Source organism: Heterodontus francisci, chromosome 4, assembly GCF_036365525.1.
Source record: "Heterodontus francisci isolate sHetFra1 chromosome 4, sHetFra1.hap1, whole genome shotgun sequence".
NCBI classification, from domain to species: domain Eukaryota; kingdom Metazoa; phylum Chordata; class Chondrichthyes; order Heterodontiformes; family Heterodontidae; genus Heterodontus; species Heterodontus francisci.
The window spans coordinates 101,098,372-101,123,246 of NC_090374.1; the positions used below are offsets into that span (position 1 = coordinate 101,098,372).

Consider the following 24,875-nt stretch of genomic DNA (forward strand, 5'->3'; position numbering starts at 1 on the left):
CTGGCTTGACGGTAATGGTAGAGTGGGGGATATGCTGGGCCATGAGGTTACAAATTGTGGTCGAGTACAATTCTGCTGCTGCTGATGGCCAACAGGGGCTCATGGATGGCCACTTTTGCATTGCTAGATCTGTTCGAAATCTATTCCATTTAGCACAATGATAATGCCACACAACACAATGGAGGGTATCGTCAATGTGAAGGTAAGATTTGGTCTCCACAAGGACTATGCGGTGGTCACTCCTACCAATACGGTCACGGACAGATGCATCTGCGGCATGCAGTTTGGTGAGGGCGAGGTCAAGTATGTTTTTCCCTCTTGTTGGTTCCCTCACCGCCTAATGCATACCCAGTTTGGCAGTTATGTCCTTTAGAACTCGGCCAGCTCGGTCAGTAGTGGTGCTACCGAGCCACTCTTGGTGATGGGCATTGAAGTCCCCCACCCAGAGTACATTCTGCGCCCTTGCCACCCTCAGTGCTTCCAAGTGCTGTTCAACATGGAGGAGTACTGACTCATCAGCTGAGGGAGGGCAGTAGGTGGTAATCAGCAGGAGGTTTACTTGCCCATGTTTGACCTTATGCCATGAGACTTCATGGGGTCCGGAGTTGATCTTGAGGACTCCCAGGGTAACTCCCTCCCTACTGTATACCACTGTCCTGCCACCGGGACAGGACATACCCGGGGATAGTGATGGTGGTGCCTGGGACATTGTCTGTAAGGTATGACTCCGTGAGTATGACTGTCAGGCTGCTGCTTGACTAGTCTGTGGGACAGCTCTCCCGACTTTGGCACAAGCCCCCAGATGTTAGCGAGGAGGACTTTGCAGGGTCAACAGGGCTGGGTTTGCCTTTGTCGTTCCAGGTGCCTAGGTCGATGCCCGGTGGTCCGTCTGGTTTCATTCCTTTTTATTGACTTCGTAGAGGTTAGCTATAACTGAGCGGCTTACTAGACCATTTCAGAGGGCACGTAAGAGTCAACCACGTTGCTGTGGGCCTGGAGTCACATGTAGGCCAGACCAGGTAAGGACAGCAGATTTCCTTCCCTGAAGGACATTAGTGAACCAGATGGGTTTTTACAACAATCGACAATGGTTTCATGGCCATCATTAGACTAGCTTTTTAATTCCAGATTTATTAATTGAATTCAAATTCCACCTTCTGCTGTGGTGAGATTCAAACCCATGTCCCCAGAGCAATACTCCGGGTCTCTGGCTTTCTAGTCCAGTAACAATACCACCACACCACTGCCTCCCCTGTAATGCTGTAAATACTCAGCAGGTCTGGCAGCATCTGTGGAACGAGTGATGAAAGGTTAAAGACCTATCTCCAGATACTGCCAGACTTGACGATTTCCAGCACTTTGTTTTTATTTGCCTTCAATAAATCTGTGCTGGTAGTTCTTGGTGAACCTCTCCGTTTTTAAAAGCTTACTAAATTTATCTTGTATTATGGATTCTAAGAGTTTGCCCACAACTAATATCAGACTAATTTATCTATAATTATTCAGCTTATAAGGTGTTCCATTAGCTACTCTTAAAACCAATTGCACAATTTGAATGTTTAAGAACGACTGAAAAATTATGGCCAGAATGTCCTCTGGTTTTTTTTTATATAAAAGAAAACAGTTCCAGGTGCATACAATCAGAACCTAGCTGGTTTTTTTTTTCCTCGAGCAGACCTACATTCACACTTTCACCACACCATAATTTGTAAAAAGTGATGTAAAATAGTGAATATCTGTGCCATTTCATCCTGCACAATTAACTCCTTCCTTCAACCCAGTGTATCATATCCTTTCTATTTTTACATTTTATGAGATAAATTAGGCAATTTCTTTTTGTGGTATTAGTTGAGGAAGGAATATTGGTCAATCAAGGAAGATGGCTCAGAACACAGAGAATTCACTCCTCTTTTTCAAATTCTTTTGGGCCTCCTTATCTCGAGAGACAATGGATACGCGCCTGGAGGTGGTCAGTGGTTTGTGAAGCAGCGCCTGGAGTGGCTATAAAGGCCAATTCTGGAGTAACAGGCTCTTCCACAGGTGCTGCAGAGAAATTTGTTTGTTGGGGCTGTTGCACAGTTGGCTCTCCCCTTGCGCCTCTGTCTTTTTTCCTGCCAACTACTAAGTCTCTTCGACTCGCCACAATTTAGCCCTGTCTTTATGGCTGCCCGCCAGCTCTGGCGAATGCTGGCAACTGACTCCCACGACTTGTGATCAATGTCACACGATTTCATGTCGCGTTTGCAGACGTCTTTATAACGGAGACATGGACGGCCGGTGGGTCTGATACCAGTGGCGAGCTCGCTGTACAATGTGTCTTTGGGGATCCTGCCATCTTCCATGCGGCTCACATGGCCAAGCCATCTCAAGCGCCGCTGACCCAGTAGTGTGTATAAGCTGGGGATGTTGGCCGCTTCAAGGACTTCTGTGTTGGAGATATAGTCCTGCCACCTGATGCCAAGTATTCTCCGAAGGCAGCGAAGATGGAATGAATTGAGACGTCGCTCTTGGCTGGCATACGTTGTCCAGGCCTCGCTGCCGTAGAGCAAGGTACTGAGGACACAGGCCTGATACACTCGGACTTTTGTGTTCCGTGTCAGTGCGCCATTTTCCCACACTCTCTTGGCCAGTCTGAACATAGCAGTGGAAGCCTTACCCATGCGCTTGTTGATTTCTGCATCTAGAGACAGGTTACTGGTGATAGTTGAGCCTAGGTAGGTGAACTCTTGAACCACTTCCAGAGCGTGGTCGCCAATATTGATGGATGGAGCATTTCTGACATCCTGCCCCATGATGTTCGTTTTCTTGAGGCTGATGGTTAGGCCAAATTCATTGCAGGCAGACGCAAACCTGTCGATGAGACTCTGCAGGCATTCTTCAGTGTGAGATGTTAAAGCAGCATCGTCAGCAAAGAGGAGTTCTCTGATGAGGACTTTCCGTACTTTGGACTTCGCTCTTAGACGGGCAAGGTTGAACAACCTGCCCCCTGATCTTGTGTGGAGGAAAATTCCTTCTTCAGAGGATTTGAACGCATGTGAAAGCAGCAGGGAGAAGAAAATCCCAAAAAGTGTGGGTGCGAGAACACAGCCCTGTTTCACACCACTCAGGATAGGAAAGGGCTCTGATGAGGAGCCACCATGTTGAATTGTGCCTTTCATATTGTCATGGAATGAGGTGATGATACTTAGTAGCTTTGGTGGACATCCGATCTTTTCTAGTAGTCTGAAGAGACCACGTCTGCTGACGAGGTCAAAGGCTTTGGTGAGATCAATGAAAGCAATGTAGAGGGGCACTCCTCTTTTTCAAATAGTGCCATGGGATCTTATAGGCAGACAGACTTCCTTTCACATCATTTTCCAGAAGACAGTGCAAGAGTCTGGGAGTAAGGATATTGTGGTCAGGAGTAGCTGCAAGATTTGGAGAGCAGTATTAAGGTTTGGAATATTGAGTGAGGGAGAAAGGAAGGTGGGCAATAAAGGTTCTAAAATTTTCCTTAAACCCCCACCCCCAAAGAAGCTTTGTAACAGTCAGTCATTCGCCACTGAGCTGTGATCCTGTAGTTTTTTTTCGCTTTTCCAGGAAGTATGCGGTGTGCTTTTAAGGCTGGAAAAGGATCAGAACTGCTTTAAGGCAGCAAGCTCTATGGACTGTGATTCAAAGATTGCATTCTGGTTGCCCCGACATACAGTCACTCAGAGACAGAGGATCAAGAGGTACATTGTTACCGATTGACATTTAAAACGAGCTGCAAAACTGGCTTTTGAGACACAGTTAACAGATACATACAGACTGTCTGCCAGCATACACTGAAGGAAGAGAGAGCTCTCGGTTTATTTAAACCCTATTTATTATACTCTCAGAACTCTGATGTCAAGCCAGATTAATTACTTGAAAGAAAATAAACAATTCCTTTAACTACCGAACAGTAATTGCTGAAATTCATTGCTGGAAAAGAGCAAGAATTCAACTGCTGTATTAGACTACGGACTGTCCTACTGTTGAAGAACCTTTCTTCACCCTGCGATCGGACGGCTGTGAAAACTTCAAGCAAACTTGGACTGTTCCATTGGAAGATTTCACTTCGGCAGGAGCATAAATGTGCAAGGACAATTTTTTTTTCTATTTTAAATGTTGCTTATATCTTAGTAGTGTTTAAGAATTTAGATTTTCTAATTAAACAGTTAATTTGTTGATCTAAAGACATCTGGTTTGGTTAGCCTCATTCGGGCGTTAATAGATGGTTCAATTTGGCTGAGTCTTTCTTTAATTTGGAAAGTTTAAGATGATATGAGAGACAATCTGTGGAGGGACGGGACTGAATCAACAGTGTGTTTCTCCCACCACAATCAGAATCGTATATTTTGATTGGGGGCTTTGACTTGAGTCGGTCCTAACAATTGGGAGTCGAATCATTGTTTAAATGTAGTATACTTGAACTTGAATGTAGTATACTTGTTTGCACAAAGAGTAAAAATGCACTATGCTATTTAAACTATGAACACACAGCTGATTGCAGGGAAAGCAGTTACTGAGCAAGGAACCAGGTTTAAATTCTTGAAAACACTTGGCGCTACGTCGACAGCATGCAACTTCTCCCTTTTTCCCCCTCACCTTTTTTTTCACAAGTGCTTCCCTCTCTCTGTCTCTCCTCTTCCACTCCTCAGCAAGGGCCTGCATGTGAGCCAGCTCTTTTTGCTTCAACTATTGGCAAGAAACAAATAAATATTCATAAAGATATTGGCCATTCAAACAAAAACCACAACATCCACATAGAGTACAAGATTTATTCAGGCAATCAATCCAAGAGGCTGTTCCTGAAGCCTGCTGAGACAATAAGAAAATAAAAGATGGAGAAATATTTAACTCTCCCAGAGTTACAAAATATTTTAAGTTGCAACTAAAAACAAACAAAGCTCAAGCATACTGGAGTTGCTTTCAATGTGGCACTCTTAGGTCAGCAATGGCAATGGTCCAAATATGCTTTACCAAATATAATTTGCCAACAGATGCCATATTGGCAACAAGTTATTCTTGAAATTTGCATTTATTAATGAGAAATAAAAAGGATGTACCTGGTTCTCAAACAAATCTTCTTGGACTTCTTTCCACATTTCCAGCTCTAATGCAGCTTTATACTCCATCGTCTCACGAGGCTCAGGTTCAAGACCCGGCTCTGAAGCCTGCACAGGCTTAGTTGAAGGATCAGGCTGTTGTTTGTGTCCAATATTAGAATTCTAAAATAAAAAAACAGATATTTACCATATATGAATTATATTCACATTTGTGCTCTAAGCAAATACTGAAGAATATTTGAGCAGTAGTAGGCCATTCAGCCCCTTGCGCCTGTTCAACCATTCAATTAGAGCATGGCTGATTTGTACCTCAAATCCATTTACTCACCTTAGCTCCATATCCCTTGATATATTTAATTAGCAAAAAAAAAAAATCACTGAGTCTTAGAAACTCCAATTGTTTCAGCATCCATAATCTTTTGGGGAAGAGAGCTCCAGATTTCTGCTCCCCTTTGTACAAAAAAGTGCTTCTTGATTCCCCTTTTAAATGGTCTAGCTCTGATTTTAAGATTATGCCCACTATTACCCACCTGGTAAGTGATTGGTGGGTATTTCGTGCTTCCGCGTCTCGTGTTTTTTTTTTAGATTTGGCCAAGTGATTTAAATCAGGCGACGTCATTACAGGTTAAGAGACCACTTAAATAGTTCTTTATTTTTGATATACCGAGATCCAAATTAATTAATTAAATCGAATAGAGATGGCTGGGCAGGCGATGCGTTGCAACTGTATTATGTGGGAGCTGGTGGACGCCGGTTCAATCCAGGGTGACCACATCAGCAGCAAGTGTTGGCTGCTCGAGGATCTTCGGCTCAGAGTTGATGATACATCAGGGAGGGGCAGAGTTACCTGGACACACTGTTTCAGGAGACAGGCGGCACAGTGGCGCAGTGGCTAGCACCGCAGCCTCACAGCTCCAGCGACCCGGGTTCAATTCTGGGTACTGCCTGTGTGGAGTTTGCAAGTTCTCCCTGTGACTGCGTGCGTTTCCTCCGGGTGCTCCGGTTTCCTCCCACATGCCAAAGACTTGCAGGTTGATAGGTTAATTGGCCATTATAAATTGCCCCTAGTATAGGTAGGTGGTAGAGAAATATAGGGACAGGTGGGGATGTGGTAGGAATATGGAATTAGTGTAGGATTAGTATAAATGGGTGGTTGATGGTCGGCACAGACTCGGTAGGTCGAAGGGCCTGTTTCAGTGCTGTATCTCTAAACTAAATTAAGTCACACTCCTTAGATTAACTACCTTGAATTCAGTCAGTGGTCAGGGACAGGAGGGTGTGACTGCAAGTGAGGCAGGTATGGTGAACCATAATTTACCTTTGGAGGAGCCTCAGCCAGTGCCCTTATCCAATAGGTACGAGGTTCTTGCTCCCAGTGTGGACGAGGGCACAGACTGTAGGGAGAATGAGTGAAATAACCAAATCACTGCGGTTCAGAGTGCCATTCAAGTGGGGGGAAGAAAACAGAAATGTAGTTTTAGTAGGGGATAGCATAGTTAGGGGAGTAGATACTGTTCTCTGCAGCAAAGATAGAGCCCCGAAGGCTGTGTTGCCTACCTGGTGCCAAGGTTAAGGACATCTCTTCTGGGCTGGAGAGGAACTTGGAGTGGGAGGGAAAAGATCCAGTTGTCGTGGTCCACATAGGTACCAATGACATAGGTAGGACTAGGAAAGAGCGTCTGCTGAGGGACGATAAGCAGCTCGGGGCCAAATTAAAAAGCAGAACCACAAAGGTAATAATCTCTGGATTACTCCGAGCCACGGGCAAATTGGCATAGGGCAAATAAGATTAGAGAGGTAAATGTGTGGCTCAAAGATTGGTGTGGGAAAATTGGGTTCTGATTCCTAGGACACTGGCACTAGTACTGGGGAAAGAGAGCGCTGTTGCGTTGGGATGGGCTTCACTTGAGCCATGCTGGGACCAGTGTCCTGGCGAATCGTATAACTAGGGTTATAGATAAGGCTTTAAACTAAATAGTGCGGGGGGGAAGGTTCAATTGAAAGAAAGTTTTTAAAAAATAGTCGAAAAGTAACGAGAGAGCAGAGATGAAGGATCATACATGAATCAGAGTGACAGGAAGGGACAGAGAATACAAGCATAAGAGTACAGCAGAAATTAGAACCAGAGTAAGTAAAAATGGTAAAAAGTCAAAGCTTAAGGCTCTTCATCTGAATGCACGTAGCATTTGTAACAAGATAGATGAGCTGACGACACAGATAGAAATAAAGGAATATGATTTGATAGCTATCACTGAGACGTGGTTGCAGGATGACCAGGACTGGAATCTTAATGTTCAAGGATATTCGATGTTCCAGAAGAATAGGCAGAAAGGAAAAAGGAGCTAGGGTAGCTTTGCTATTAAAGGAAGGCATCAGTGCAGTTGTGAGTAATGATATAGGTGAAACAGATATTGATGTAGAATCAGTTTGGGTGGAAATAAGGAATAGCAAGGGAAAGAAATCATGGGTGGGAGCAGTCTATAGGCCCACAAGGAGTTGTGTCTCTGCAGGACAAGATATTAATCAGGAAATAATGGAGGCGTGTAAGAAGGGCACTGCAATTATCATGGGTGATTTTAACCTGCATATAGACTGGACAAATCAAATTGGCAAGAGTAGCATGGAAGATGAATTTGTAGAGTGCCTCAGAGATTTTTACTTCGAGCAATACGTTGCAGAACCTACCAGGGAACAGGCTATTTTAGATTTGGTATTGTGTAATGAGGTAGGATTAATAAAAGATCTCTTAGTTAAGGATCCTTTAGGGGGAAGCGATCATAACATGGTAGAATTTCAAATTCAGTTTGAGGGTGAGCAACTCTGCTCTCAAACCAGTGTCTTCAACTTAAACAAGGGCAATTACAGAGGTATGAAGAAAGAGTTGTCTAAAACAGGCTGGGAAGATAGACTACAGTGGAAGTCAGTAGATGAGCAGTAACACTCAGCAAACATTTATTCCGGTCAGAAGGAAGGACTCGAAGAGAACGATGAACCACCTGTGGATAACAAAGGAACTTGAGAGTACCAAATCAAAAGCAAAGGCGTACAATGCAGCAAAAACGAGTGGTAGACCAGAGGATTGTGAATTTTTTTAGAAACCAGCAGCGGATGACTAAAAAAAAACTCATGAAGACAGAAAAAATTAATTATGAGAGTAAACTGACAAGAAATATAAAAACAAATAGTAAGAGCTTCTATGGGTATATTAAAAAGGAAGAGAGTAGCTAAAGTAAGTGTGGGACCCTTAGAGGATGAGACTGGGGAATTAATAACAGCGAACAGGGAAATGGCAGATAATTTAAACCAATATTTTGCATCGGTCTTCATGGTGGAGGGCACTGTAAACATCCCTGCAATAATAGATGAGCAAGGTGTAAATGGATTTGTAACAATCTCTATCACTAGGAAAAAGGTGGACAAACTGATGGGACTGAAGGCAGACAAGTCGCCAGGACCTGATGGCCTGCATCCAAGGGTTTTAAAAGAAGTGGCTGCAGAGATAGTGGAAGCATTGGTCATAATATACCAAAACTCACTGGATTCCGGTAGGGTACCAGCGGATTGGAAAACCGCTAATGTGACACCCCTATTCAAGAAAGGAGGAAGACAGAAAGCAGTAAACTACAGACCAGTTTAGCTTAACATCTGTCATTGGAAAATGCTCGAGCCCATTAAGGAAGAAATAGCAGGACATTTAGAAAAACATAATGCAAACAAACAGAGTCAACATGGTTTTATGAAAGGGAAATCATGTTTGACAAATTTGTTAGAGTTCTTTGAGGATATACCAAGCAGAGTGGATAAAGAGGAACCAGTAGATGTAGTGTATTTGGATTGTCAGAAGGCGTTTGATAAAGGTGCCATATAAAAGGTTATTGCACAAAATAATAACTCAGGGAATTGGGGGTAATGTGTTGGCATGGATTGAGGATTGGCTAGCACACAGAAGGCAGAGAGTCGGGATCAATGGGTCATTTTCAGGTTGGAAAGCTGTAACTAGTGGGATGGAAAAGAATCGGTCCTAGGGCCTCAACGATTTACTATCTATATTAGTGACTTAGAGGAAGGGACGGAGTGTAGTGTATCCAAATTTGCTGACGATACAAAAATAGGTGGGAAGGCATGTTGTGATGAGGACACAAAGATAGAGAGGTTAAGTGAGTGGGCAAAAACTTGGCAGATGGAGTTCAATGTAGGAAAGTGTGAGGTAATCTATTTTGGTAGGAAGAATAAAACGGCAGATTATTTAGATGGAGAAAGACTACAAAATACTGCAGTACAGAGGGATCTGGATGTTCTTGCGCATAAAACACAAAATGTTAGCGTGCAGGTGCAGCAAGTAATTAGGAAGGCAAATGGAATTTTGGCCTTTATTGCTAGGGGGTTGAGTTTAAAACTAGGGAAGTCTTGTTACGACTGTACAGGGTGATGGTGAGGCCACACCTGGAGCATCACGTACAGTTTTGGTCCCCGTATTTAAAGGAGGATATACTAGCACTGGAGACAGTTCAGAAAAGTTTCACTAGGCTGATTCCTGGGATGAAGGGGTTGTCTCATCAAGTCATTGGAGTGTAGAAGAATGAGAGGTGATCTTATTGAAACATAAGATTTTAAGGAGGCTTGACAGGGTAGATGTTGAGAATAAAAGCAAAATACTGCAGATGCTGGAAATCTGAAATAAAAACAAGAAATGCTGGAATCACTCAGCAGGTCTGGCAGCATCTGTGGAGAGAGAAGCAAAGTTAACGTTTCGGGTCAGTGAACCTTCTTCGGAACTGGCAAATATTAGAAATGTGAAAGGTTATAAGCAAGTAAAGCGGGGGTGGGGCAAGAGATAACAAGGCCGCAGAATAGCTGACCAGAAGGTCATGGAGCAAAGGCAAACAATATGTTAATGGTGTGTTGAAAGACCAAGTATTAGTACATATAGGGTGTTAACGGACTGAAGATTGAACAGCAGCAAGCACAAACATGAAAAAAAAGTGGGTAAGCAATCTGAAAATGTTGAGATGTTTCCACTAGTGGGGGAATCTCAAACTAGGGGACATAGTTACAGAATAAGGAAGCACACTTTCAAACTGAGATGCGAAGGAATTTCTTCTCTCAAAGGGTGGTGAATCTCTGGAATTCTCTACCTCAGAGTTGTGGAGGCTAGGTCACTAAATGTATTTAAGGAGGAAGTAGAATTTTGAAATCTCGGGGAGTCGAGGGTTAGGCGGAGCAGGCTCAAAAGAGGAGTTGAGGCCTGGGACAGATCAACCATGATCTTATTGAATGGCGGGACAGGCTCAAGGGGCTGAATGGCCTACTCCTGCTCCTATTTCTTATGTTATCAACTAAAATAGCTTTGCTGTATCTAGCCTATTGAACCCTTTAAACATTTTAAAACACATCAATCAAACCACCACTTGGTCTTCAAAACTCAAGGTAATGCAAGCTTAGTATAGGAACAGGGGTAGGCCATTGAGCCCCTCAAGCCTGTCCCGCCATTCAATGAGATCATGGCTGATCCACGGCCTAACTCCATGTACCTGCCTTTGGCCCATAGCCCTTAATATCTTTGCTTAACAAAAATCTATCAATCTCAGATTTAAAATTAACAGCTGTTCTAGCTTCAACTGCTGTTTGAGAGAGTGTTCCAAACTTCTACCACCCTTTGCGTGAAGAAGTGCTTCCCAACATCTCTCCTGAACGGGCTGGCCTAATTTTTAGACTACGCCCCCTAGTTTTAGAATCTCCAACTAGTAGAAATAGTTTCTCTTTATCTATCTAGTCTATGCAATCTGCCCTCATGATTTACCCCTCGAAAGCCAGATATCATTCAGGAAAATCTGCATTGCACCCTCTCCAAGGCCAATATATCAATCATGAGCTGCGGTGCCAAAAAATGAACACAGTACTCCAGATGGGGCCCGACCAAGGCTCTATACAACCAAAACATAACTTAATTCCCTTTGCAATCTAGCCCTCTAGAGATAAAGGGCAAAATTCCATTCGACTTTGATTTCTTTCTAAATTTGGTAGCTGGAATCAAGCCCACCATGCCTATCTACCAAAGCTCTCCCGCCTCCTCTTTTCAACATGTTTTGAAAATAATTTAACATAGAACTACAACAGCCTATTAAAGTTTTCCACTGTGCTTTACAGCAGCAAAATAGATATGGCAAGAGAAGCTTTACTGATGCAATTAAAATTGCTGAACAATAGGACAGTAGCTCTCAATGTGTTTGCCTATATGACAGTAGATGCTTTTGAAAAGCAATTAATTGGCTATGATTTGAGACAGCTTAAGGACATGATAAAGCATGACATTAATTTTAGTTATTCCTTCTCTAGTGAAAACATGAGAAGCACGAAGCGGCCTTATTTTATTTTAATTAAGTAAACATGCCAGTCCATTTTGTAATTTGTAAAACTACCCAACAGTTCAGATGGAGCTGGCTGATGGAGGAAAATGAGTCTTTAAATGCTTAGATTTGTATTCTAGTTCGCATTCAGGGGATTTATGAGGTAACTTGGTTATGTGCATGCATCATATTGCAATTGCGTCAAAGGATTTTCTTCAAGAGTTAGCACAGTTGCCATATTTGGGACAGCTGTTCTTTTGTGTGCTACTTGAGCCACCAAGGTAGATTCCTTCACTTTGACTATCTTTCTCTCATTCAGCTCCTTTCAAGTTTCCTATACTCTTTGTAGGGAGCAATTTGGAACATAGTTTACAGAGCAGATACTGAGAATTCTCAGGGGTCAGGCACCGTGCCTCCTACAACTCTCATGGATACCTTTAATGCAAGGTACAGACATAGTGACCGTATCAGATTTATTGTGTGTAATTTTCAGACATTATGATTAATTATATTTTAGATCAGACATCAAACATTTTCATAGCTTTATATAACCAGGTTGGTAACATTCATACTGCAGTATTTAAGCAAACGCAGATCAAAACTTAGAACAAAACATCCATTTCTTAATCATCAAAAAATCCATTTTTACTTGTACTTCTTTCAATTTAGTATACTGTATTCGCTGCTCACAATGCAGTCTCCTCTACATTGGGGAGACCAAACACAGATTGGGTGACCGCTTTGCTGAACACCTCCGCTCAGTCCGAAAGCATGACACCGAGCTTCCGGTTGCCTGCCATTTCAACACTTCCCCCTGCTCTCGTGCCAACATTTCTGTCTTTGGCCTGCTCCAGTGTTCCAGTGAACATCAACGCAAGCTCAAGGAGCAGCAGCTGATATTTCGATTAGGCACCCTCCAGTCTTGCTGACTGAACATAGAGTTCAATAACTTCAGAGAATGACTTGCCTTTTTTTAAACCACGTGCCTGCTTTTCATGTAGTTAGAGCTACTCATTAGTTTGCTATTAACAGTCTCTTTGGACTAATGCTTTGTCTTTCACCACAAGCATTAACACACACTTTGCCTTTGTCCCAGGACAGCTTTGTTATTTAATCTCTCCTGCCCTATCAAACACCTTCCCCTTTGTTCTCTCCTCCACCCTCCTCCCCTTCACTTGCTTAAAAGCTAATTTTTTGCTAACCTTTGCCAGTTCTGATAAAAGATCACAGACCTGAAATGTTAACTCTGCTTCTCTCTCCACAGATGCTACCAGACCTGCTGAGTATTTCCAGCACTTTTTGTTTCAAAAAATCCATGCCTGAATTTATGCAAGGATACCATGTGCTTACCAGAGAAGAATCAGACACAGTGATATGTTGAGTTTTCACAAAATTATAATCCTCCAGGGTCATGGAACAATACAGTTCAGCAATTTTGTTGCTTGGCCTGTTTAAACAGTGGAATAGTTTTAAATAAGCAACTATCCTCATGAAGTAAGTTTTCAGAGCGCACACATCAAATTCAAAAATGCTACATTAATGAAAGATTACCGTAAATGGGGGACAAAAATACTCCACAAATGACCCTCTTACTTGCAGCGGTCTAATTTTATCATTATGGTTTCAGTACCTTATTTTCTAAAGTTTAGATGTATGGCATCAACTCCCTCTTCATAATATAACTATCTTTCATACAGTGAAAATAATATAATGCATCAACACTCCTGTCACAATGAAACTGCCCTTTTTCAGCTGTATTCAGATTTTAATTAACACTTCCCCCGTTGTTTCCTTTCTCCCAATAGTAGACATGGAGAAGCATTTATCTATATATATTTCTCATACAAGATGAATATGCAAAAAAAGTTTTCCCAACACACAACCATCTGGATCCCAAAGGATGATCATCTAGTTATTGAATTATACATGTGGCAAATATCATTGCTCAGATATGTTGTACCTGTGAGGTGCCCTTCACAAAGTACAAAAGTATTGACAACACCAATGTTATATTGCATAGCAAAATAGATAAATCTAAAAATACCTTTTTTTTAAAAAAATCTCTCTACTTTGTTGCTGTCTATCCAGACTCTTTCTACTTTATTGCAGACCTTGTCCTTGCACAATGAAGCAGAAGTTATTCTGCAAGTCTTTTTGTGTACCAAAAAGCTCGTGTTTGAATTTTCAAGTTAGGCATGCACAGCTTCTGCAGATGTATAGCACACCCAGGAAGAAACTATGTGGTGGTCACCAAAGTGTGACCCCTGCAGGTGGTATCTACCTCAGTTGATTGAATCCAGCAGTTGCATCCTATTGCAAGTACTTGATTCCCTTTTGTGGAATTTCAAGTACATTCTGGAATCCCGAAATAAACATACAATCCTCAAAATTCATATCAGGCTACAGAGACACACTTTCCAATGATAATGTCACCATCTTCAAACCCCATTTTAGAATTAAGTAGTTCAAGATGCTGAAGTTCAGACAGGTTAAAATTTCTTGCACTCTTGAAGTTTACAAGGCAAAAGTCCATTTTTGTTGCATGGCAAAACAGATTTCCTTCATCTGTAGTGTCAAACTCTATAGCCCAACTTACCCTCCAAAAATAGTTAGTCCTCTTAATGCCTGCCTCAGCAAACTGAGTATCAGGCAAAATGCAAATTTATGTCCAAATTCATGAATCAGTCCAAATTAACTTTTTCAAGTACTGCTGACACATACAGGACAGAACTAAATTAGACTAACGTGGAGTAGACCATTGCACAGATTCTAACAGCTCTCTAACACGTCAGCCAAGTAGTCGTGCTTTATCTGTTAAACACAAATGTCAGTCGGCTATTGGACCATGGAGGCAGACCCAGACCTGACCTCGTGTCCAACAGAGCTCCTTGAAGTGGGATCCTTGGCCAATTTCTTTGCTCCCCAGTCAGGATTGCTAGTCTTCTGCTTATTCCCCCCAATTTAGAATATGTTAACAGTATTTCAAAGATTGTACTAAGTTATGTGATCACACATTTCCTTGAATATCAGATCTGATCTTTTTGCTGATAAGCCAGCAAGCTACAACCAGCATGCAGCTGCATCATTGGAAAGGTCTGTGGGCACTGCCCCCTTGTGCAATTCTCCTGAATATGAACTAGAAACATTGAGCTGAATTTTGCCATAGGCTTCAGGAACCTGATGTCGAGACAAATGGGGGTCCCGGGCCCGAGCCCGAGCTTGCCTGCAGCAGGACCAGCTCTGCAATTCTACAGAAGGTAGCCTCCAAATGGACTGCCTCCAGGCCCGCTGTCCAATTAAGTACACCAGGTGGGCTCCTAATACTGCCGTCCCAATGAGAGGGCCAGCAGCTCTGAAGGCTCGGTAGCCCCACTGGGAAAGGTGACATTGAAGCAGGCAGGAGACCTCAGGGCACCTCAAAGCTGAGGCACCCTGGGGAATATGTATAATTTAAAATTCTGAATGAGCAAGGGCGGAAGGCCCCGCCAATTGGAGAAGAAATCCCTCCAGGAGGATCATTTGGGCCGAGGGGCCTGCCTTTTCTGCTCACAACTCTCTGTGCAGTTTGGAGCTTTTGGCTCCAATGGTCCCCATAGGCTGCCACAAGAAAGCTGTGTCCATTAAGCTGGCAATCTCCCCATGCAACAGGAGGCTGCTCCGTTGCCAGCAAAATGCAGATACAGAAACAAAAACAAGGTTTATTTTTCTTCACCGCTTTCCTTTTTAACTTCTTCATAGAAAGGTTCCTCATCCTCTGTACTCATCCGTGGCCGTCCTGCGCACTGCCGGGCAACTACCCCAGCTGTGGGACTGCATCAGGGAGCTGTCTTGAGATAGCTCCATGGTATTTTACCAGCCCCCAGCCTTGTTCCTGCCTCCACAGGGCCGGTACAATTCTGCCCATTATATCACAATGAGTGACAGACATTCACACTTGATCCTTTTCCAGTCATGGTTTGACTGTAAATCAATTCTCCAGTACAGACATCATGAAAACATACAACCTGAAAAGTAGTAGGTCCTTGATAACTAATAGTGCAAGGCATGCAGGAAGCAAGCATACTAAGTGAAATGCAAACTACTATGGGTTCTATATCCAACCATGAGTTGTACATGTACTGGCAAACACAGTTCATCAATCCACATTAATATAACTTAAGCCAATTAAACATAAACTCTGAAATGAGTTAAATTAAATAATTTCACTAATGGTTATGGGGCAGGTGACTTTGATACCCTGATCTCCAAAGACCTTGAGCTTGCTGAGATATATCATAAGGAACCGCCAAAATGAAATTATTAAGCAAGGTCGTAAGGATGAGGCACCAAAATTTGTTCAAATCCTATTTACAATGCTCTTTAGACTTAGCTATCCCTGTGTGACACCGCCTTTATTCTACTTTTTAGGTCCAACTAGAGAGCTTAACTCAAGATAGTGGAAGGTACTTGTTAAAAGTCCACAAACAATTGGCATTGTGCACTCCTCAGAACTTTATGATGCACTAAGTTATGACTCCTGCGAAGCGAATGAAGAAATTAGGAGATATGACAAAATTAAACCCAGGAAAAAGAATATAAATGAAGTGCTGTACAAAGGCATGAAAAATTCCAAAGCGTCTAGTAAAATACAAAAGATAATGCACCAAGACTCAAATCAAATCACGTTGAAGATTAAAGCTACTAAAAATAAGAAAAACTGGCACAATACACTTTGTGGAAGCCAAATTGACATTGCTGGTAGATAACAGGGAAGCAAACTAGTAATCCAGTGGCATTCAGAGATTCAGTGGCACAAAAATAGGAATGCACATCTTGAGACAGAGGTGAGATTATGTTGGAGAAGCTTAGTGGTTTAAAAAAAAAAACACACATTGCTGCAATTTATTCCACTTGTCTGTCAAAGTCAAGCACAGGAAGCAAATGGTATTTAATTAAAAAAACTTGAGCTATAATAACACATGCATACAGGATTTGGGAATTAGGCATTACGACTTGCGTTAATCATTTTCAGTACGATGTCAACAATCATACTTGCCCTTGTGCTGCTACGACTGGAATCCTCTCACTGTAGGTCTGACGCCAGCAATGATCCCCTGAAGGGCCTAAAAAGCGGGACTTTTCTGCTGTCAGAACATTTGACAATTTCAATCTTGCTACTCCCAACAGCAAATCTTTAGTCATTTTGTCTTTGTGCCACACTTCAACCAACAAAGGTAACCTAAAAATAAAATTTAACAAATTCAAATATAGAGCAACTATACCCTGCAATATTTGTTTTCTTCCATTTATTTTCTCACTTCCTTTAAGCCCAAGTTCAAAAGATGACATTACAAAGTTAGAATGTGAAATTAATTTTTTTAAGACAACAAAATAAATCACATCAAATTCATAACTAAACCACACAGGCAAGGCAAGGGTCAGGTTCACTCCTTGATCTATGCTGAATTAGTTAATTTTGGATGGTGTGACCAGAAGTGGAAATTGCCCAGGATTCTCTGATAGTTACTCAATTACTTCTAGAGAGTGAAAGAGATTGAGAGCCAGAGTGTATTGGTGGGGGGGGAAGGAGAAGTACATCTGGCAGGGCCCCATATGTTTAACAGCCCAGCTACACTTGTCAAGATTCATGTATAAATAAATGATCACTCGAGTGTGCTACTAGAAGATAAAGTGGAATGCATGAAACTACCCCAATAAGGAATTAACACCTCCAGGAAAGGAAAGGAAGTTGACATTAAAAAAAAGGCATTTTTGACATAAAAACAGTATACAGTGGTCTCTCCCAGGGGCCGGTATTAGGACCTCTGCTCCCTTTGATATGTATCAATATGCTGGTCATGGGTATACAGGGAATAATTTCAAAGTCTGCAGACAACATAAAACTCAAAAATGCAGTAAACAGTGAGGAAAATAGGGACAGACTTCAAGAGGGCATGGACTGATAAAATGGGCACACACGTGACAGGTAAAATTTAATGCAGAAAAGTATGATACAATGCATTTTGTAGGAAGAATCAGGAGACACAAGATAAACTAAATGGCATAATTTTAAAGGGACAAGAATAGAGACCTGGGGGTGTACGTATACAGGTCTTTGAACGTGGCAGGACAAGTTGAGAGACTATTAAAAAAGCAGACGGGATCCTTGGTCTTTTAAATAAAGGTGTAGAGTACAAAAGCAAGGAAGTTATGCTAAATTTTTTTATAAATCACTAGTTAGGCCCAGCTGGAATAAACAGTCCAATTCTGGATAGCACACTTTCCGAAGCATGTCAATCCTTAGTGAGGGTACAGAGATTTACTAGAATGGTACTAAGGATACAGGACTTCAAGTTATGTGGAATGACAAGAGAAACTGAGATTGTTCTCCTTAGAGCACAGACGGTCAAAGAGAAATTTAATAGAAATGTTCAGAATCTTGACAGGTTTTGGAGTAAATAGAAAACTATTTCCAGTGAAATAAGGGTCAGCAACCTGCGGGCATAGATTTAAGGTAATTGGCAAAATAACTAGAGGCAGGATGACGAGACTTATGTAGTAAGGAGTCATGATCTGAAAGGTACTGCCTGAAACGGTGATGGAAGACATTCAATATTAATTTTCAAACGGAAAGTGGATAAGTACGTGAAGAGGAAAAATTTGCGGGGCTATGGGGAAAGGGCAGGGGAGTTGGACTAATTGGATCGCTCTTTGAAAAAGTCAGCAGAGACATGATGGGCCCAATAGCCTCCCTCTGCACTGCATCATTCCAGGATTCCAACAAAACTAGGATATAAATTATATTTTTCAAGACTAAAGTCAAAACTAGCCATTAGTTTTCATTAAACTAAGTCAACCTAAAAATGTTCACCAGTATAACAAGATGCCTTTGGAAACTCAAAAGAAATATATATAGAGAATGGTAAGGGGAGCATAATTTGCAGCTTTATCATTATGTGAGGTAGAATAAAACACATTAAAATATATGTTGGTTAGTGGTACCTGAAGAAGGTATCTTGCAATTGATGAGGTAGTGCTGCAAAATCAAATGCACAATATGATTGAGGAAAGATCACTTCCATATTTTTCTTCACTTCCACTGGAGGATTCGTCATGATTGGGGCTGCAGTACCAAAAAATGGGTAGGAGTACCTGATCAGCAAATTAAAGGAAAAAAGTGCCCAACATAGTTAGGATACCATGGTACCTTCAGTAGAAAATAAGTAGACTTGCACCCAGAGATTTCTCAACTGAACTCATATTTAGTATAAAAACAGAAATGCTGGAAAAATTCAGCAGATCAGGCAGCATCTGTGCAGAGAGAAACAGTTAACATTTCAGGTCAATAGCCCTGTGATATAACTGGAAAAAGTTAAGAGTTCTAACAGGTTTTAAGTATAGGGAAAGGGAGGAGTGGGGAGGGCAGGGAGAGTACAAAAGGGAAGGTCTGTGATAGGTAGAATGCAGGAGAAATTAAATGGCAAAAGGATTCATGGTGCAAGGCAAAAGGGAGTGGTAATGCAACAAGTAATCACGACTGTCTGAAAAAAAAAAAATGAGGGGAGAGATTTTTATCTGAAATTGTTGAATTCAATGTTTAGACTGGAAGGATGGAAAGTTGCTAACTGAAAGATGAGGACAGAGAAATCAGAGTGGGAGTGGGGCAGAGAATTAAATGACAGGTGCCTGGAAGTTCAGGATCACGCAGCTCAGGTGATCCGACATCTACCGAGTAGAAGTTGAACACCAATGCTGACAATTCCTCCACCCTTCCCCTGGATCACGACCTCACCACCAAACCGCCACCGCTTCCAAGACTGCCATTGACCTAGTCTCCTCTGGAGATCGCTCCCCACCCCCGCAGTCTCCAACTTCACAGGCCCCCAACCCAGCACAGCCCGCTTCTCCCTCCTTCCCAAGATCCACGAACAGGACTGCACTGGTAGACCTAGTGTTTCAGCCTGGCTCTTGCCCCAAAGAATCGATTTTCTGCTATCTCATCTACTTATTCTCCCCTTGCCCAGTCTCTTCCCACCAACATCTGAGACTTTTTCAATGCCCTCAGCAATTTTAAGCTTCCAGTCTCTAACCATCTCCCTTTCACCATGGACCCTTCTACACCTCCATCCACTGCCCGCATGACCTAAGTGCGCTCCGCACTTGAATGAAGGCCCAACCAATTCCCATCCACAACTACCATCCTCCGCCTGGCTGAACTTGTTCTCATTTAAAAACTTCTCCTTTGACTCCACCAACTCCCTCCAAGTTAAAAGGTGTTCAATGGCAACTGGCATTGGTCCTTGCTATGTCTGCCTTTTTGTGGGATATGCAGAACATTCTCCATCCCAGTTCTACTCGGGTGCCTTCCCTCATCTCTTTTTCTGATACTTTGATTACAGTACCGGTGCTGCTTCCTGCTCTCGCCCTGGACTGGAAAATTTCATCAACTTTTCTTCCAATTATCCAGCCTTTCCTCGACTTCATATGTTCTATCTCCGACTCTTCTCTCCCTTGATTTCTGCCTTCGTTAAAGGGAACAGAATATCCACCATAAGCCCACAGACTCCCCAAGCTACCTTGATTACACTTCCTCCAACCCTGCTTTCCCTCAGGATTCTTTTCAGTCACATCTGTTCTGATGATGCAGAATTTCACAACAATACTTACAACTGGTCTTCCTTTTCCCTCAGTTGAGGACTCCCCTACACCGTGGTCAGCCAGGTCCTCAACCGTGTGCATTCTAATTCCCACACTGCTGCTCTCACTCCTTTCCCTCCCACCCAGAACCACAATCGGGTTCCCTTTGTCCTCACCTTCCACCCTACCAGCCTCCACATTCAATGGATCATCCAGTGCCATTTCCACCACCCCCAGTGTAATGCGACCACTCAACATATAATCCCCTCCTCTCCGAGCATTCTGAAGGGATCTGCCCCTGCCCGACCATCGTTCACTCTTCAATCAGCTCCAACACCCCTTCTTCTGCCCATGCAAGTGCAGGAAATGCAACACCTACCCTTTTGCCTCAACAATATCAGATTTTAGTCAGGTCTGATTAACTTGATTGAATTTTTTCAAGCAAACAAGGAGGATTGATGAGGGTAGTGCAGCTGACGTGGTCTGCATGGATTTTAGCAAAGCTTTTGACAAGGTCCCACATGGCAGACTGGTTAAATAAAAAAGCCCATGGGACCCAGGGAAACGTAGCGAGGTAGATCAAAAAATTGGCTCAGTGGCAGGAAACAAAGGGTGTTGACTGGTGATTTTGCAACTGGAAGGCTGTTTCCAGTGGCGTTCCACAGGGCTCAGCACTGGGTCCCCTGCTTTTTGTGCTATCTGCTGCTTCTTCTTTGGCCTCCTTGTCTCAGGAGACAATGGGTAAGCGCCTGGAGATGGTCAGTGGTTTGTGGAGCAGCGCCTGGAGTGGCTATAAAGGCCAATACTAGAGTGACAGACTCTTCCACAGGTGCTGCAGATAAAATTGGTTGCCGGGGCTGTTACACAGTTGGCTCTCTCCTTGTGCTTCTGTCTTTTTTCCTGCCAACTGCTAAGTCTCTTCGACTCGCCACACTTTAGCCCCGCCTTTATGGCTGCCCGGCAGCTCTGGCGATCACTGGCAACTGACTCCCAAGACTTGTGATCAATGTTACAGGACGTCATGTCGCGTTTGCAGACGTCTTTAAAGCGGAGACATGGACGGCCGGTGGGTCTGATACCAGTGGCGAGCTCGCTGTACAATGTGTCTTTGGGGATCCTGCCATCTTCCATGCGGCTGACATGGCCAAGCCATCTCAAGTGCCGCTGATTCAGTAGGGTGTATAATCTGGGGATGTTGGCCGCCTCGAGGACTTCTGTGTTGGAGATACGGTCCTGCCACCTGATGCCAAAGATTCTCCAGAGGCAGCGAAGATGGAATGAATTGAGACGTCGCTCTTGGCTGACATACGTTGTCCAGGCCTCGCTGCCGTAGAGCAAGGTACTGAGGACACAGGCTTGATACACAGATCAATAAGGTGGTTAAGAAGGCATACGGAACCCTTTCCTTTATTAGTCGAGGTATAGAATACAAGAGCAGGGAGGTTATGCTGGAACTGCATAAATCATTGGCTAGGCCACAACTTGAGTAATGTGTGCAGTTCTGGTCACCTCATTACAGAATACAATTGCACTAGAAAGCGCAGAGGAGATTTACGAGGATGTTGCCAGGACTGAAAAAAATGCAGCTATGAGTAAAGATGGGATAGGCTGGGGTTGTTCTCCTTGGAACAGAGAAGGCTGAGATTTGATTGAGATGTACAAAATTGTGAAGGGCCTGGATAAAGTGGATTGGAAGGGCCTATTTACCTTAGCACAGAGATCAGTGACTAGGGGTGGCATAAATTTAAAGTGATTGGTACAAAGATCAGAGGGGAGATGAGGATATTTTTTCACCCAGAGAGTGGTCAAGGTCTGGAACTCACTGCCTGACAGGGTAGGAGAGGCAGAAACCCTCAATTCATTTAAAAGGTATCTGGATATGCACCTCAAGTGCCATAACCTGCAGGGCTCCGAACCAAATGCTGGAAGGTGGGATTAGGCCGGGTGACTTTTATTCTTTGGCTGGCGCAGACACAATGGGCCAAGTGGCCTCTTTCTGTGTCGTAAACTTTCCATGATTCTATGATTTAAACCTCTGCCCCTTTTTAAAAAAAATTTATTATTTTTGGGCAGCAATAGGTGATAATTCTGCTTTACCCATTTACACCTCCTCTGGACCCATCTTTTGCATTTTAACTTGTCCCATTACCGTCTCCTTTTGCCTTGCACCATCGTCCCTTTTGTCATGCAATCTCTCCTGCCCTTCACCTCATTACAAACCTTCTAATTTATTCTTCCCTGCCGCTGTACTTGCTTAAAACCTGTTAAATCTCTAACTTTTTTCCGTTCTGATGAAAGGTCAATCTGAAAGGTTATTTGTTTCTCTCCCCATAGATGCTGCTTGACCTGCTGAGTTCATGAGCATTTTCTAGTTTTATTTCAGATTTCCAGTATCTGCAGTATTTTGCTTTTGTCCTGATTTATAATCCCACTGACTCCCAGAGGCCTTAACTACACTTCCACCCAAGCCTCTTCCTGTAAGGACTTTTTGCTTCCTCCCAGTTTCTCCGCTGCACATGTTCGAACAGTGCCGAATTCCATACCAGCATTTCCAATATGTCTTCCCTTTTCCTCAATCAAGGATTTCCCTCTACTCTGGTTGACAGGGCCCCTCAACCATGTCCATTCCATTTTCCGCATTTCTGCTCACACCCCTTCTCCCTCCCAGAACCACAATAAGGTTCTCCTCGTCTTCACCTTTCACCCCACCAGCCTCCAGAGTCAACAAACAGATCATCCTGTGCCACCCTCCTCCAGCAAGATACCACCAAACACACATACCCCTCCCAGCATTCCAATGGGACTGTTCCCTTCGCGATATCCATATCTGCTTTTCAATCACCTCCAACACCCACTCCCCTTCCCACTGCACGTTCCCGTGCAAATGCAGGAAATGCAATACCTGTCCTTTAATCTTCTCCCTTCCTGCCATCCTGGGCCCCAAATACTCCTTCCAGGTGAAACAGCAAATAACTGGTACAGTAGTATAATGTAGCCTCTGCTCACAAGGAGGTCCTAACATTGGGGAGACTAAACGTAAATTGGATAATTGCTTTGGGGAACTCCTCCAGTCAGTCTGCACATGGGACACTCAGTTTTTGGTCTCCTGTCATTTAATCCTATGCAACACACACACTCTGACTTCTGTTCTCATCTTTTGATTAAGCATTTTACATCCTTCCGTACTCATGGAGTTCAACAATTTCTGATGGTAACCACTACGCCCATTTCCTCCCCCCACCCCGCCCACCACACTGCAGCTGTTGGTAACAAAATAAAAAGAGAAAATGCTAAAACAGCTCATCAGGTCAGGCAGCAACTGCAGTACTTAGCAGCATCAGCCGGAATTGTTCGAGTATTTCCGACATTCTCTCTATTTCAGATTCCAGCATCAGCAGTATTTTGCTTTTGTATTGCTGTTGGTAATGATTCTGTTACTGCTATGTGCACCTCCTTTAGACGCATCTTTTGTCTCAATACTTGCCCACAAGCACCTCCTTTTGCCTATCATCCCTTTCGTCATTTAATCTTTCCTTCCTTCCGTGCTATCGCAAACCTTCCAGTTTGTTCTCTGCACCCCTCCCCCTACCCCACTCTGTACTTGCTTAAAACCCGTTACATCTCTAATTTCTTCCAGTTCTGACGAAAGGTCATTGACCTGAAACATAAACCCACACCAGATGCTGCCTGACCTGCTAGTTTTTCTAGCATTTTCTGTTTTTACTTCAGATTTCCAACATCCACAGTATTTTGCTTTTGTGTTGGAACATTTTTAGATCTGGATCAACATTTTACTTAATCTGAAAATGAAAATAGTATGGGAACTCGAGGTGTGACATCACAGGAAAGTCACAAGTTGATTGGCTGGTGAGCATTTTGCTCATATCTTTCAAAACTCAGGTAATTTATCAATAATTGTAAGCTTTTATTACAATTAGTAAAGTTTAGTAATTAGCAAGTTGATTGGCCAGTAAGTGCTTAGTGCAAGGGACAGTGTGTTAATAGCCAGCTTCGGATACTGAAGTTAGGGACAATCTATAAATAAAAAGAACTAAAACTTGAAAATAAATACCTATACGCATATCTGTGTAATTAAAATCGTATAACTCTTCGTTGTAGGTGGTACTACCATTTAATAAGCACAGTAAATTGTAGTATGTATAGGAATTATTCTAAATTAATTAAGAAAGTAATCAAATCAACTTTTAAGTAACAAAGGCAGAACAGATGTGTCACAGCTGCGGAACGTGGGATCGCCTGGATGCCAACGCGATCCAAGACAAACACGTCTGCAGAAAGTGTAAGCAGCTACAAGAATTGCAGATCAGGATTATTGATCTGGAAGCTGAACTGCAGACACTGTGCAACATCAGGGAGGGAGAAAGGTACCTGGACACTTTGTCTCAGAAAACAGTCACACCCCTTAGAATAGGATTGTCTGTTTTGGCCAGTGGTGAGGGACAGGAGGATGTGACTGAGAGTGAAGCCGGTAAAGGGACCGAGCAGACAGTAGCGGAGCAGTGGCAGCCTTTACAATTATCAAACAGGTTTGTGGTGCTTGAAACCTGTGTGGACAAAAGCAAGGTCGGCAGGCTGGATGAGCAGACTGACCATGGCACCATGGTACAGGAAGTAGTTCAAGTAGGGGGGGCAAAAAGGAAAGTAATGGTAGTACAGTGAGGGGAAATGACACTGTTCTCTGTAGCAAAGAGCAAGAGGCCAGAAGGCTGTGTTGCCTGACTGATGCCAGGGTTCAGCACATCTGCTCAGGGCGGGATAGGAACTTACAGTGGGAGGCGGAGGACCCAGCCATCATGCTCCATGTAGGTACCAATGACAT

General features: G+C 43.0%; 1 protein-coding gene across 3 annotated transcripts in view; it reads right to left on the reverse strand.

The window, feature by feature from the left end:
* Positions 1-24,875, reverse strand: part of cep120 (centrosomal protein 120) — a 130,156-nt gene that overhangs the window by 46,800 nt on the left and 58,481 nt on the right. For 2 of the 3 annotated variants that reach the window (XM_068029921.1, XM_068029920.1), the window contains 5 exons: positions 18,401-18,550; positions 16,455-16,637; positions 12,770-12,866; positions 5,073-5,234; positions 4,612-4,701 (listed from right to left, as the gene is read on the reverse strand). In XM_068029921.1, coding sequence (XP_067886022.1) covers positions 4,612-4,701; positions 5,073-5,234; positions 12,770-12,866; positions 16,455-16,637; positions 18,401-18,550 — 682 coding nt within the window. The remainder of the gene's footprint in view (positions 1-4,611; positions 4,702-5,072; positions 5,235-12,769; positions 12,867-16,454; positions 16,638-18,400; positions 18,551-24,875) is intronic. The other variant, XM_068029922.1, reaches the window with a different exon arrangement.